The sequence below is a fragment of the Drosophila ananassae genome, chromosome 2L (assembly GCF_017639315.1).
Source record: "Drosophila ananassae strain 14024-0371.13 chromosome 2L, ASM1763931v2, whole genome shotgun sequence".
Taxonomy (NCBI): Eukaryota; Metazoa; Arthropoda; class Insecta; order Diptera; family Drosophilidae; genus Drosophila; species Drosophila ananassae.
This window is the reverse complement of record NC_057927.1, coordinates 24419605-24432114: the sequence shown is the minus strand read 5'-3', so window position 1 is coordinate 24432114 and position 12510 is coordinate 24419605. Positions and strand designations below refer to the sequence as shown.

Here is a 12510-nt window from a genome sequence, read left to right as displayed (position 1 = left end):
ATGACCAAAAAATACGAATTACGAAAAATCGATTTTTTTTCTTATCGATATTTCGGTAGAAATAAATATATTCGCCATCCCTACTTTAAGTTTTGTGCCCGTCATTCTCCACTAGCGAAAAACATTTAAAGATTTCATTCCGTATCCTTGCAAAAAAATAATATTTAATCATGCTGAACAATTATAACGGTCTGGCTCAACCTTTCTGGCAAAATGGACCTGCACCCGGCCAGTTCTACCACTTCACTGGCGGACAACAGCAAATCCAGAATCTGCCCCGCGAATTGACCACCGCCGGCCCGTATGGAACGCAGCGCAACACGTAAAATATTCCAAATATATCAGGGAATTGTTAAATAAATTTGAATTTTTCCCTTGCAGTGCCAGAATCACCACAGGCTCTTCAGTTTTGGGCATTCGCTTTGATGGCGGCGTCATGATTGCAGCCGATACAATGGTATCCTATGGATCCCTGTCTCGCTACCAAAGCATCGATCGTGTATTTAAAATCAACGAAAAGATATTGCTGGGAGGTGGAGACGACTTCGCCGACATCCAGTCTATCAAGCGCACCATCGACCAGAAGATGATCGCTGATCAATGCAGAGCAGACGAGATCGAGATGAAGCCCACAGAATTGGCGATGTGGTTGACCAGAGTGCTTTACAATCGTCGCACACGTATGAATCCTTTGTTCATTGATGTGGTTGTTGGTGGAGTCAATGCGGAGGGAAAGCCATTTTTGGGCAATGTCGACTTGCGCGGAAGATTCTACGAGGACTTTGTGGTGGCCACCGGTTTTGCTCGCCATTTGGCTATTCCCTTGGTACGCGAGAGCAAGCCAGCGGGTAGAGAGTTCACTGCAGAGGAGGCTTCCAATTTGGTAAGCTTGACCCTTGAACTTTTTTTAAACTTCTTTAACAAAATTCTATATATTTTAAAGATCCGAAAATGCATGGAGGTGTTGTACTACCGAGACACCCGTAACACCTCGAAGTACACGGTCGGCGTGTGCACCCCCAGCGGTTCCGTTGTGGAAGGACCTTATAAGGTCGATGAGAACTGGTCTTTTGCCTCCACCATCAAAGGATACTGAAAGAAGACAACTAGAGCTATGCGGTTTTTGTATGAATTAAAGTCACTCACATAATTTGGTTACAAGCTTATTGAAAATAAATGTGACTAAATAAATTAAAAAAAAAAAAATAGAACTGAAATATTGTCATTCTTTTCTTACCAAGAGGGGCGGAAGATACTTATCTCCATTATTTTTTTTGTAAAATAAAAATATTTTATTATAGAACTGTTTAAATAATTAAATAATTGGGGTACATGATTTATTTAAACAATTGTGGCTAAACATACATTAATTTTGTTCAAAAATATGAGTTTTCTAGTGGATTGCTGCTTGGAAATTGTGTCTTAAGTCGCCCTTGTGTTTCCCTTTCGCCAGAAAGTTAAATCATCTTTTAGTTTAGCATAGTGTGCCTGTCGTAGATATGACGTCTCTGCTCGCGCACCTGCCGCTTCCACTTGTCCTGTTGATGACCGACGCGATTCAGGACATTAGCTCTGGCGCTCAGCTCCTGGTTGTTAGCGGAGGGCAGTGGTGGCGTCGGTTCGTCCTGGTTGGGAGAGGAGTGGATAAATTTGCGATTAGTTCATGGTAGTAGGTTTCTCAAAACTGAATTCTGTGGTTAGTGGTGGTGTCTCTATGTGAGGAGGGGTTAGAAACTAATAACGAAATAAAATCGGAAACGGAAACACAAAATGAAACAAAAGGAGTAATGGAAATTGGAAGTCTTTTTAAAAGTGTGGTGCTTCTTTATTGCCAACTAGTTGCGCCACATCGGCATTAAAATCTTCATCATCATTATCATCGCCCTGGGCCGTAACTAGGAGGCTATACTGAATGCCAGCGTATCTAGAACTTTTTCTATGTACATCTTCGTTGGTGTGCTCCTGATAGTTGGCCTTAACTCGCTTATTTAGCAACGGATCCAGGCACATCAGGAAGAGCATGTATATCACTAATATGGAGATGATCCAAATCACAATGATGACCACGACCTGCAGGCGAAGTAACAGGTGTTATGGAATAATTTAAAACTTAAATTTCATTTAATAGAGACCTTTATTAAAGTCGTATTCCTTGCCAGGTGAGAGCACTTGCACTCTGCACATATAGGTAGCTCCTTGCCATTGGCATCCAGGCGAGGTAGCAGAGCTCCAGCACAGACACTGAAAGGTAGTAAATATATATAATATATTGTAATAGATTACCAAAATACATTCAACTTAATAAGAGAGAGACTTGAAACTTCCAGAACTTGATACTCTCAGGTTTCTAAATATGTTACTGCTCTATTAATTTGCTGTATATACTTTCTTGATCAAGATATGTTTCTTATCCTAATCGTATTTACCAATCAGTCGTCGGAGCCGCTGTGGTGCTGGAATTGGAAGAACTCTGGCCGGGAGCAGGTGGATTGGCCTTGGGCAGTGCAGCTGCTGTTGGGGTCGGATTAACCGCTTTAGGGGCTGGCCCTGCAGTTGCTGCGACTGGAGCACTGGCATTATGGTTGCTGCTGCCGCCTGGCAATGTTTGCGATGCAGTTTCAGCCTTTGTTGGTGTCATGGAACAGTGGGATAAAGATTTAATGACCAAATCATGTGATCCACCTAATTAGCGAACTCACCCATGTCACGCCAACCAAATAACATATCGCCAGTAGCACAGCGTAGATAAACAGACGCTTGTGTGCCATTAATTTTTCTTTAATTTCAATTTTCACTTATCTTGCTTATTGTTTGGAAAAAATATTGCGTTTGCAAATTTTCAGTAGGACCGCAGCTTAATACTGGAAATTTGCCTCAAAGGCGGAAACAAAGTAGAAATGGAACATTGGGCGGGGATTTTAAATTTTTGCCAAACTTCAAATATAAGTAAAAATAAAGACAAATTCAATAAAAAATGATAAAATATAATTCATAAAATTATTAAGCTTTACTTAAAACAAATTTTTAAAAATTTAAATGTATTTCCTATCGGTTATCGATATTCTACCGATAGGAATAGGCGGTTCTCGTGAGGACGGTCACACTTGACTCGACCGATGATGTGGATTTAAAAGTTAAATATTTGTAAATAAGACCTAGGACACAAAATGGACATCACGCAGCAGTTTAAGGCAAGCGTGATGACGGTGCGCCTGCAGCGCAAGACTGAACTGGCCGCTGCCTCGGCCGGAAAGCCCAAAACAGCTCCTGCTGCGGGAGCCACTAAAACAACGACGACTGGTCCGAGAGATGACTTCGCCAAGCAGGCCAAGGATGTGTGCAACAAAATCACTGCCCTCCGCAATGTGCTGATCGAGAACAGGACCGCCTACATGCGCATTGGACAGCACCTGAAGAGCGCCACTCACATGACGGACGCTCAACGGGATCTAATCGATCGGGAGTCGGAGAAGTTCGTAACTTTCTACACGCAGCTCCTGGCCAAGATGCGCACCGATTGGAAGGCGGCCAAGCGGAAGCCCCAGGAGCGGCAGCACATCGACGCCGTGTTGGACTTGCTGGTCAGCTATTTGCATGGCGTGGAGCAGATTTATCTGGACCAGAAGAAGTATCGAGTGCAGCATGAACTGGAGACCTACAAGCTGCTCAAGCTAGCGGCGAACAAAAAGAAGATACCAGTGCGTCCTGCGACTGGCAGCTTGCTGGGCAGACGCGTCACATCCCAGGATGAGCAAGAATCTATGGAAGCTTCATCGTCGGGAAACGGATTCGAAGAGGAGGCGGCGGACAACGACTGGAACAACGATGGCTGGGGCGAATGGGACGATGGAGATGAGGAGGAGGCTGACGGACATTCGGTGGAGCAGATTACTCCACAAAGTGCCACTCAGCACAAGGCGCGACTACGCAAGCGGAGCAAACCCAACAAAAACGGTCTGAGCGACTCGTCGGCGAAGGTGGCACTCGACGAGGATATCCAGAAGACGGCGCAGCAGGAGGCGGACGACGAAGATCCGCTCAGTGCCGAGGACATTCAACTCTTTGAGGCGGAAAACGTGCATATCTACAACTTTCTCCAGGGCGTGTCCGAGGAAGTGGATCAAATCGAGAAAAACGTGGTGGACATTGCCCAGCTGCAGGATATCTTCACAGAAAAGGTGGGTGTATCTAAGGAATCCTAAGAAGCTTAACCATCTAATCTTTTTTTTCGTTTTTAGCTTGCATTGCAGCAGCACAGCATCGAACGTATCGAAAACGCCGTGATTGGCAGCACGGAGAACGTAAAGGACGCCAATGAGCATATCCGCCAGGCCACTCAACGAAACGCCGGACTGAGAGTGTGGTCTCTGTTCTTCCTGCTGGTCATGTCCTTCTCGCTGCTCTTCCTAGACTGGTACTACGACTAAGAGGGCTAGGAAATAAATTAAAATTTTTGTGAAACCAATAGATGGGGATAGAAAAACACTTTTGTTATCGTTTGATCGCATAAATTGTTTATTACATTATTTATAAATAAAAAGAAATTAATAACACGGTTTATTCTGATTAACCCAATGAAACGTTATAAAATATATATATATAGATTTGAACTAAAATCTTTTGAGCTGGCATTGAAGTCTCAGTTTTGTATGTAATTCAAAAGTCTGTAATACGATACTCTAAGAACTAAGAGTTTAAGTGCTGTTTTTGGGGCTGTTTTTGGGGAGAACGACCTCATTTTAAGTTTAGTGGGTCTTACTAACTAAAGAAAAACTATTCTGTTCATGTTCTGTTCTAATTTATTGGTTTTCCGAAGAATTAGAAGAATCTTACTGGGAAACGGAAATGAAAAATATATATATTTATTTGGCCTAAAGCTAAAACATTTTATTTGATTTTTGTTTTTTTCGATTGGTTGGTATTTCTTCATTGCATGAAAGTTTAAATTCTAACTAGCTTACGCTCTAGTCTTAAATTTTGTGTTTTTGTTTGTGTTTTCTTTTTTTTTTTTTTGAGTTTTTTTGAGGGAGTGTACTCGTGGCCTTATTTACTAAATTTTTAAGTGCAATATTGGATTGCATTCAATGCAGTCTGCTGGTTCTTTTTGTTTTTTTTTTTTTGGATTTACTTCAATTGGATAAATGGAAGAAATTGCCATCCAAAGTAGCAAAAGTATAGGAAGGCGCCATTGTTACTAGGCGGGTAGTAGTAGTAGTTGGTTGCTGTGGATAATGTCTAAGAACTAAGGTATTGTAAACTAAATAAAAAGACTGCCCCATGGGTTATGGCGTCGGGGCTATCGACTCCAGAGCACTGCTCTCGACTGAGTTGGGATATTCATCCGAGGTGCTGGTGTGGTAAACAGCACCACCACCACTGCTCATTGGCGTCAACGGTGTGTTGATCTCATCTATCGGTGTGGATGGATTCTCCAGATGATCGTTAATTGTGGTGGTCAGCTTGTTTCCTCTATTGTTGTTGGACTTTGAGGCTGTAGCATCATCGTTGAGATACACCCCCAACGGCAAATGGGTGTTCATGTGAGCTGAAGAAAGTAAAAAAAAAAACAGATATTTTTTGTTAAAAAAAAATATATAAAAACATGTTGGGTTTGAAAAGCATGATGTGCAACTAATTGTATGCCATGCAAAAAAACAGGCACCAGGTAGTTAAGCAGCCTAGACTATATTTACATTGGCTGGGGACAGCCTCTTAACTATTACCAATAATTGGGGGTGCTGCCAACTTTCATGGATCAAATCAATTTAATTCTATATTTTCAAGATCAGTAATCATTTGTAGTGACATCATTTCATATCTAAGGCAGGCATATAGTCATTTTTTATGGTTTAAATAATAAAGTTTTCTCTTAGTTTTCTCTTTAAAAGTTAGGCCTTTTTTCCATTCATAATTTTTAGGCAAAAAAACTAAAATTGCAAAAAGATATTTTGGGTTTACGCATTTTTTACAATTTTACAATTTGTGATTTATTTACAAAACATTTCCCTTTGTGTTTGGGTTTTAAATGTTAACGAACTATTTAAAGCAAGACTTTATTGTAATTTTTTTTATTTAATTTGTTTAATTTAAAGGTTAAGCCAATTAGATAAGCAAAAGGAATATATTACAAGGTTTATTTTTTTTTTGAATATAATTTGATAAGATTTTAGGGGGGGGGGGGGGGGGGGGGGGGGGGGGGTTCGGTTGGCAACACCAATAAAGGACGGGAGACTTTACCGCGAAAACTCTGAAAGTGCATGAAATCGCGGGGGCATATATCGCATTTGTAAAACAGCTTAGTGTGGGTGCGTCGGTGTTTTCGCAATTCTCTTAGATATTCAAACGATTTATCGCATTCGTCGCACTGGTAACCGAGCTCTGGAAAAGAAATTTTTGCCTTTTTTTGGTATCTATACATATTTTTTTTAGTTGGAAGAATTAGAGGTTGTAGTTTTATCATCATCAATTTGGCAATCCACGCAGTAGCCACAAAACGCACATAAGTACTTTATGCAAATATGAATATATAGGCGGCGATGGTTTAGAAGAATAGCTTTTATTTTTTTAGCATACATAGAGAGAATGGTAAGTGCATAATAATAGATAGAATTATGAGCCAAAGCTACTACAGAGTATGCGTTTAATAGATGTCCAAAGTTTGAAATAAGCTCAGACATGAGAGAGTACAAGGGTTGTTAGTACGATTGCCATTTAAAGTTTACATTTGTTTACGCAAGGCACTTAAATTACGAAATGATTACTCTAGGTGATGAGGTCAGTCGATTAAATGGTAATTCAAATCTAATTGTTAATCTTAAACACCCCTAATTAACGACACACACGGTCAGTGTCTGGTCCAAGACTCTGATTGATGATTTGTTAGTTTTCGAAATGTTGCGTGAGTAAGTGAGCTTTTCGAAGCAATTTATTTGTTAAATAATCGGCTTGTTATCGAAATAATCGATATGGAATTCGAGGAACTAAACCATTAGAACGATTAGTTGATTAGTCTATGATTAGTTGAAAGGGTTACTGATACGTTACTGATAGGTTACTGATAGTTCTAACGCCCCATGACTAATTTGACTTTCGCACTAGAGCTGCTCGATAATAACAGTTCATTAATCGATAACAGATCGCAGTAACAACATCGATAGTTAATCATTAATCTTAATCATATATTAGCGATGTAGAATGACTTGTTAATATTTGTAAATTAATTGATGGAGAGAAGCCCGGAAACCCCCTTAGTAGGCCACCGCATCCAGGGTGCCCCAAACTTACCACCGTGAAACTTAACGTGCGTCTTCAGGGCGCTCTCCGTACCAAATTGCTTGCCGCACTCGTCGCAGGTGTGCGGCTTGGTCAACAGGTGGACGGTAATCTTGTGCAGCGTCAGCTGCGAGGGACGTGGGAAGCGCACCTTGCACAGATTGCACTCGTACGGCCTGCCCTCGACGTCGTGCGACTCCATGTGCCTGTGGAGGGCAGTACGCATTCGGTAGCCCCGCTTGCAGATGCCACACACGAACGGCATCGTGGTGGTGGAGCCATGGGCCAGCTGGTGGTGCTTCTTCAGAGACAGTTCGTTGGTGAAACGCTCCTCGCAGTACTGACACTGTTGGGTCGCTCGCAGCTCGTTAGCCGGCAATGGGCTGGGCGTGGCCGGCGACTGGGGCGGTGCCGGTGAGGCGGGGGGTGCCACGTCCACGGTGGAGGACGAGGGCGACGACGAGGGCGAGGCGGATGGTGATGCCACCGGCGTGGCTAAGTGTAGCGGCCCATGTGGTCCCACAATAACGCCTCGCTTGCGATACTGACGCAACGTGGTGGTGGAATCGGGCTCCGACTGCTCTGGCGACGGCATTGTTATGTGCGGCATGCTCATCATGGGTTGCGGCGACGCGGCCGACACGATGGTCGATGGCGGTGTGGGCACAGTGGGTGGAGCTTGCAGATTCGACAGCTCCTCGAAGTGACTGTGGCCAGAAGTGCCTGCAAAGTAATGCGATTTTAGTTGTGGCTCAAATTACGGAGAACTCTACGCCGGGTAAACTTACAATCCTCGCAGTCCGGACAGCAGAGAATCTTCCGGGGCGTGGTCGTGCTCGCCGCCAAATCCATAGCTGTCGGGGAGAAGAGAAAGAGAGTCGGGTTTAGTTCTCGAACAGAATGATTAAAGGACCACACTTACTTGAAGGATGCGGTGACTGTGGTTGCTGCACCATCGGCTGCTGCTGCTGCTGCTGTTGCTGTTGTTGCTGCTCCTGTTGCTCTAGCTGCTGCTCGAGTTGCTGCTGCAGTTGCTGTTGTTGCTGTTGCAGTTGTTGCTGCTGCAATTGCTGTTGCTGCAAAAGTTGCATTCGCTCTTCGCGCTGCTGCTGCTGGAGCTGTTGTTGCTGCAACTGCTGTGCGTGCTGCTGCTGTTGTTCGGTCGCTATCTGAAGCTGCACCTCCTCCACCCGGACACCCTCATTACCATTGCCATTTCCAGCACCGCCCTCGGCCGGGCTGGTCTTCGATGCGATGTGGAACCGCTGAATGTGAACATCGAGGGCCCGTTGGGCGGGGAACACCTGCGAACACTGACCGCACTGATACTGCTGCACCACATGGTGGTCGAGTATGTGCTGTGACCGCTTATTCCGCCCGGCGAACGCCAGCGGACAGTGCGGGCAGTTGAAGGGCGCCACAGCCGGATGCAAGTCGATGATGTGCCGACTGTACTCCAGGCTGTTGGAGAACCTCGGCCCGTTCTGACAGAATCGGCACTTCAGGGTCAGCGCCCGACCGCCCGGCGTTGTGGCCGGCATCGGCGTCACTTTGGTTGAGATGGAAGCGGCTCCCGGCATCCCCACCACCGGATGGCTTCGTATCAGTCGTGTCTGTTGGAGCTGCTTATGTGGCAGTTGCAGTTGCTGCTGCTGCTGCTGTCGCTGTTGCTGCAACTGTTGCTGCTGCTGCTGCTGCTGCTGCTGGTGATGTTGCTGCTGCTGCTGCTGCTGCATGCGTTGACGCTGAATGTGTTGCAGATGTTGCACTTCATTGCGAATCGCTGGAGCACCATAAATGTGCAATGGGGCCTGTTGCGGATTACTGGCTGATGCCACCGGGCGCTGGATATCCGGCGGCTGTATCAGTATCATAATGGGCTGGCGTTGCTGGCGCTGCTGCTGCTGGACCTGTTGGTGGGATTGTGGGTGCTGGCGCTGGTGTTGAATGCGCTGGATGTGCTGGTGGTGGTGATGCTGCTGCTCCAGCATATAGTTATCATTGGAGTCCAGAGATGCGGGCTGCAGCATCGCATATGTTTCGGTCTGCTGCTGCGGATACAGATCGCTGGTGCTTATATAGTAGGTGGTGGTTGTGGGCGCTGCCACTACACTCTCTATGGGGGCACATGGCCGCACAGCCTCCAGCCCGCCCACCGACGACCACTGCAGCTGTTGCTGCTGCTGCTGGTGCTGCTGCTGGTGCTGTTGCTGTTGCTGTTGCTGCTGCTGATGCGGTTGCGGTTTCTGTGCCTGCTGCCACTGCCTCGCCTCCGGCAGCGTTATAAGCTGTACTTTGTTCGATGATTGCTTCACCGTTTGCTGGACAATGTGCTGCTCATAGATCTGCTCGTAGGTGACCGTCGTGGTGGTGTCCTGCGTCTGCTTCTGCAGCTGCAGTTGCTGATGCTGATGCACTTGTGGCTGAATGTGAGGCAGGATCTGAATCGGTTGCGATTGAATTTGTGGCGGACTCTCGGCCTGGACATCAGCCGCCACCTCGGACTGGATTTGGAACTGATTCTCCGACGAGTTCTGTTCAAACACTTGCGTCTGCACGAACATCTGGGACTGGGACTCGATCTGGGTGTCTTCGCGTGCTTCGACTTGGATCTGATCCGGTATAGCCGGTATAGCCGGCTGGGCTGGTTCAGTCTGGTTATCGGCGGCAGTCTCCGTCTGGCTCTCTTGAGGATCTTGCGGCTCCGCCTTGCAGTCCTCCTTCGACGGCTGCAGCTCCTTGAGGAACTGCGTCAACTCCAGGTGCAAGCTCTGATCGGATTCCGGCGACGACGCGATGTTCTCAAAACAAGGTATATCGTTCTGGAAGCCGATCAGTTCATTGCTGAAGTTGCTATTATCGAAGGGATTGGTCACGTTTTGTGGGGCTTTCGCTGGGGGCGTTGTAACCACCATGCTCTGGTCAAAGGGATCCGGATTGGGTGGCGAGACGGACGGCTCCTGTTCGGTCAGCGGGGCATAGTCGGCGGGCGTCAGGAACTCATCGATGTGGGAGCAGGTCGGGGTGTACATGTGCTGGTCCTGCATCTCGTTGAGAATGCCGTTCAGCGTGTTCTCCACGTCGTTCATCTCCACCTCCAGCTGCTGCTTGCTTTCGAGATCGTTGAGGGGCAGGGCCAGGGTGTCGGCGGAGGGTGTCGGCGACGGTGCCGGAGTGGTGGCCTTCAGCTGCTCCACTCCGTTCTCACAGTGCTTGGCGAACTCGGCCATAAAGTCCATGGGCGTGTGGCCCGATCGCACCACCTGCACTTCCTCCTCCTCTTCTCCTTTGTCTGGCGGGGTCTCTGCTACACTTTCAATTCCATCCGTCCGGAAATTCGCTCCAGCTTCCGGTTCACAGTCAGGGGTTGCTTCAATATCGTCAGTTCGGAGTGCCACAGCAGAATTGAAGCTATCTGCTGTAGCACTCTGGCAAAAATTTTCACCGTTCGCATTGTTGTTGACATCATCGGACTTGGGGGTGGTGGCCGTCTCCCGGGTCTCTTCCGACTCCGCTCCCGCCTCCGGCTCGGTGCAGAGTCTGCGGTGCAGGTCCTCGTTCAAGGCGTTCAACGGAATGCTCACAATGATACCCGCCTGCTCCGGGGACTTTGGCTCCTTCTCACCGGATTCTGTGGAGGATGTCAGCTCCTCCGATTGCAGTGGCTCGTCCCGGGACGCTGATTCTGGTGTGCCCTCTTCTGGGCTCGTCTTTGGAATAATTTCAGTACTACTCTCTGATAAATTCGACAGTCTCGTTTCAGGGATTGTGTTAACTGTTTCGTTGCCATTTTGTACCACGGGATTGGGAGTATCGCTGGTGCTATCATCTTCTATCTTTTCTCCTGTTTTTGGCAGTGGGTTGGAGTTCGGGTTGGACCTCTCCTCGTTGGAGTTGTCCTTTGATTCTGCTTTCTCCTCCTGCAATATCATCGCTGGCATCTCTGGCATCTCATCTTCCAGATGAGACTTCTCCGTTGCCAGGCCTTCCTGTACTCCATCAGACTTTGTGTTCTCTTCGGCTGGGCCAACTGGGCCAACCTCCATCGACTTCTTGGCGAAGGATCGCCGGGCCCTCTTGGCCGGCGTGTAGATGGGAGCGTTTCTTGGACGCCTGCCTCGGCGCGGCATCAACTCCTCGGGTACGGTGCGTGGGAACTCCAGGAAACTGGTGGACATTGTGTCCCCCGAGGCGGAGGATGAAATGGAGGGGGAGGTGGGATGGTGGTCGGAGGCGAAGCCACAGCAAGGACCCACCGACATGTCGCTGAGATCGCAGCTGCTGCTGGTACTGTTGGTGCTGGGTGCCTCGGAATCGGAACCACCCGTATTGGGCGGCGGCGAGGAGTGTTCGGTGGTGCAGGGACTGGCGGACCACAGCTCGGATATCTCCTTGCGGGCGGCCTTCGTCTTCCAGGGCATACTGCTGGCGTCGATGGCACTAGTGGGTCGGAGGTCCACGTCAGAGCCAGTGGAGATGCTGCGGAGCTTACGCAGGCGCAGCTGGAGCCGCCGGGTCTTGGGCGGCGGCAGATCTTCGCTTTCGTTGTCGATTTCGTACTTGGCTCCCGGCTTCCTGGCGGCACTCTCCGACTCGGAGACCATGCGGCGCTTTCGCTCTGTTACTGGCAGAGTGGTCACTGGCTCTGCCTCTGTCTCTGGGGCCACCTTTTGCTCGAGTTCCGTTGCCGGTTCCGATTCCGTTTCCGTTTCCTTTCCCGTTTCAGCTTCTTCCGCCCTTTGTCGCTGAAGCCTTTGCTTCTCTCGTTCCCGTTCCCGTTCCCGTTCTTTTTCCAACTGCCTCTGTTTTTGGTCGCGCTTGGCCTGCCTGGCCGCCTGACGGTCAGAGATTTCCTGGGCAAAGTCCTGCAGGCGCTGCTGCATCCGTACGCATTTCCGCCGGAACTTGGCCACCATCAGAAACTGAGCCATGCACTGTCGGCAGATCTCTTGGGGCAGTCCATCATCGCGATTTATCTGGCAGAAGAGAGAAGGAGAAGAATAAATAAAAATAAGTATTTAATTTTAATGAGGAGGCCAAAGAACAATGTCTGCCTGCCTTCCAGCCCTCAAAGTCTAAACTTTAATTCCTCTATTTATAAAATCATCACTCCCCTCACCCATTTAATTGTGACAATTTGGCCAAAAGATGATTCATAGTCATCATAGACCTGCCTGGTCTGTCCTGACTGGCATATCAATTAAATATTTTTAGCAAAAAAAAAAAAAACATCTACTG

General features: G+C 47.5%; 4 protein-coding genes across 9 annotated transcripts in view; 2 read left to right on the top strand and 2 right to left on the bottom strand.

The window, feature by feature from the left end:
* The first annotated feature begins 71 nt into the window (after positions 1 to 71).
* On the top strand, positions 72 to 1217 carry LOC6503396 (proteasome subunit beta type-4). The gene is made up of 3 exons (XM_001967475.4): positions 72 to 322; positions 382 to 883; positions 944 to 1217. The coding sequence occupies exons 1-3, from the start codon at positions 171 to 173 to the stop codon at positions 1094 to 1096; spliced, it is 807 nt and encodes a 268-aa protein (XP_001967511.1). The 5' UTR covers positions 72 to 170; the 3' UTR covers positions 1097 to 1217.
* An 89-nt stretch (positions 1218 to 1306) lies between these two features.
* On the bottom strand, positions 1307 to 2861 carry LOC6503453 (uncharacterized protein CG1161). The gene is made up of 5 exons (XM_001967474.4): positions 2700 to 2861; positions 2427 to 2623; positions 2133 to 2241; positions 1945 to 2070; positions 1307 to 1625 (listed from the first exon to the last, which is right to left on the bottom strand). Exons 1-5 carry the CDS (start codon positions 2766 to 2768, stop codon positions 1470 to 1472), a joined length of 657 nt encoding a protein of 218 aa, XP_001967510.2. The 5' UTR covers positions 2769 to 2861; the 3' UTR covers positions 1307 to 1469.
* Positions 2862 to 3070: 209 nt separating this feature from the next.
* Positions 3071 to 4558, top strand: LOC6503397 (syntaxin-18). The gene is made up of 2 exons (XM_001967473.4): positions 3071 to 4178; positions 4239 to 4558. The coding sequence occupies exons 1-2, from the start codon at positions 3168 to 3170 to the stop codon at positions 4425 to 4427; spliced, it is 1200 nt and encodes a 399-aa protein (XP_001967509.1). The 5' UTR covers positions 3071 to 3167; the 3' UTR covers positions 4428 to 4558.
* The window catches only part of LOC6503452 (protein split ends), a 37023-nt gene continuing 29004 nt past the window's right edge, over positions 4492 to 12510 (bottom strand). For 5 of the 6 annotated variants that reach the window (XM_032456434.2, XM_032456433.2, XM_032456435.2 and 2 more), the window contains 5 exons: positions 8195 to 12248; positions 8061 to 8126; positions 7285 to 7995; positions 6238 to 6378; positions 4492 to 5545 (listed from right to left, as the gene is read on the bottom strand). In XM_032456434.2, coding sequence (XP_032312325.1) covers positions 5283 to 5545; positions 6238 to 6378; positions 7285 to 7995; positions 8061 to 8126; positions 8195 to 12248 — 5235 coding nt within the window. In that variant the 3' untranslated portion in view covers positions 4492 to 5282. The remainder of the gene's footprint in view (positions 5546 to 6237; positions 6379 to 7284; positions 7996 to 8060; positions 8127 to 8194; positions 12249 to 12510) is intronic. The other variant, XM_032456437.2, reaches the window with a different exon arrangement.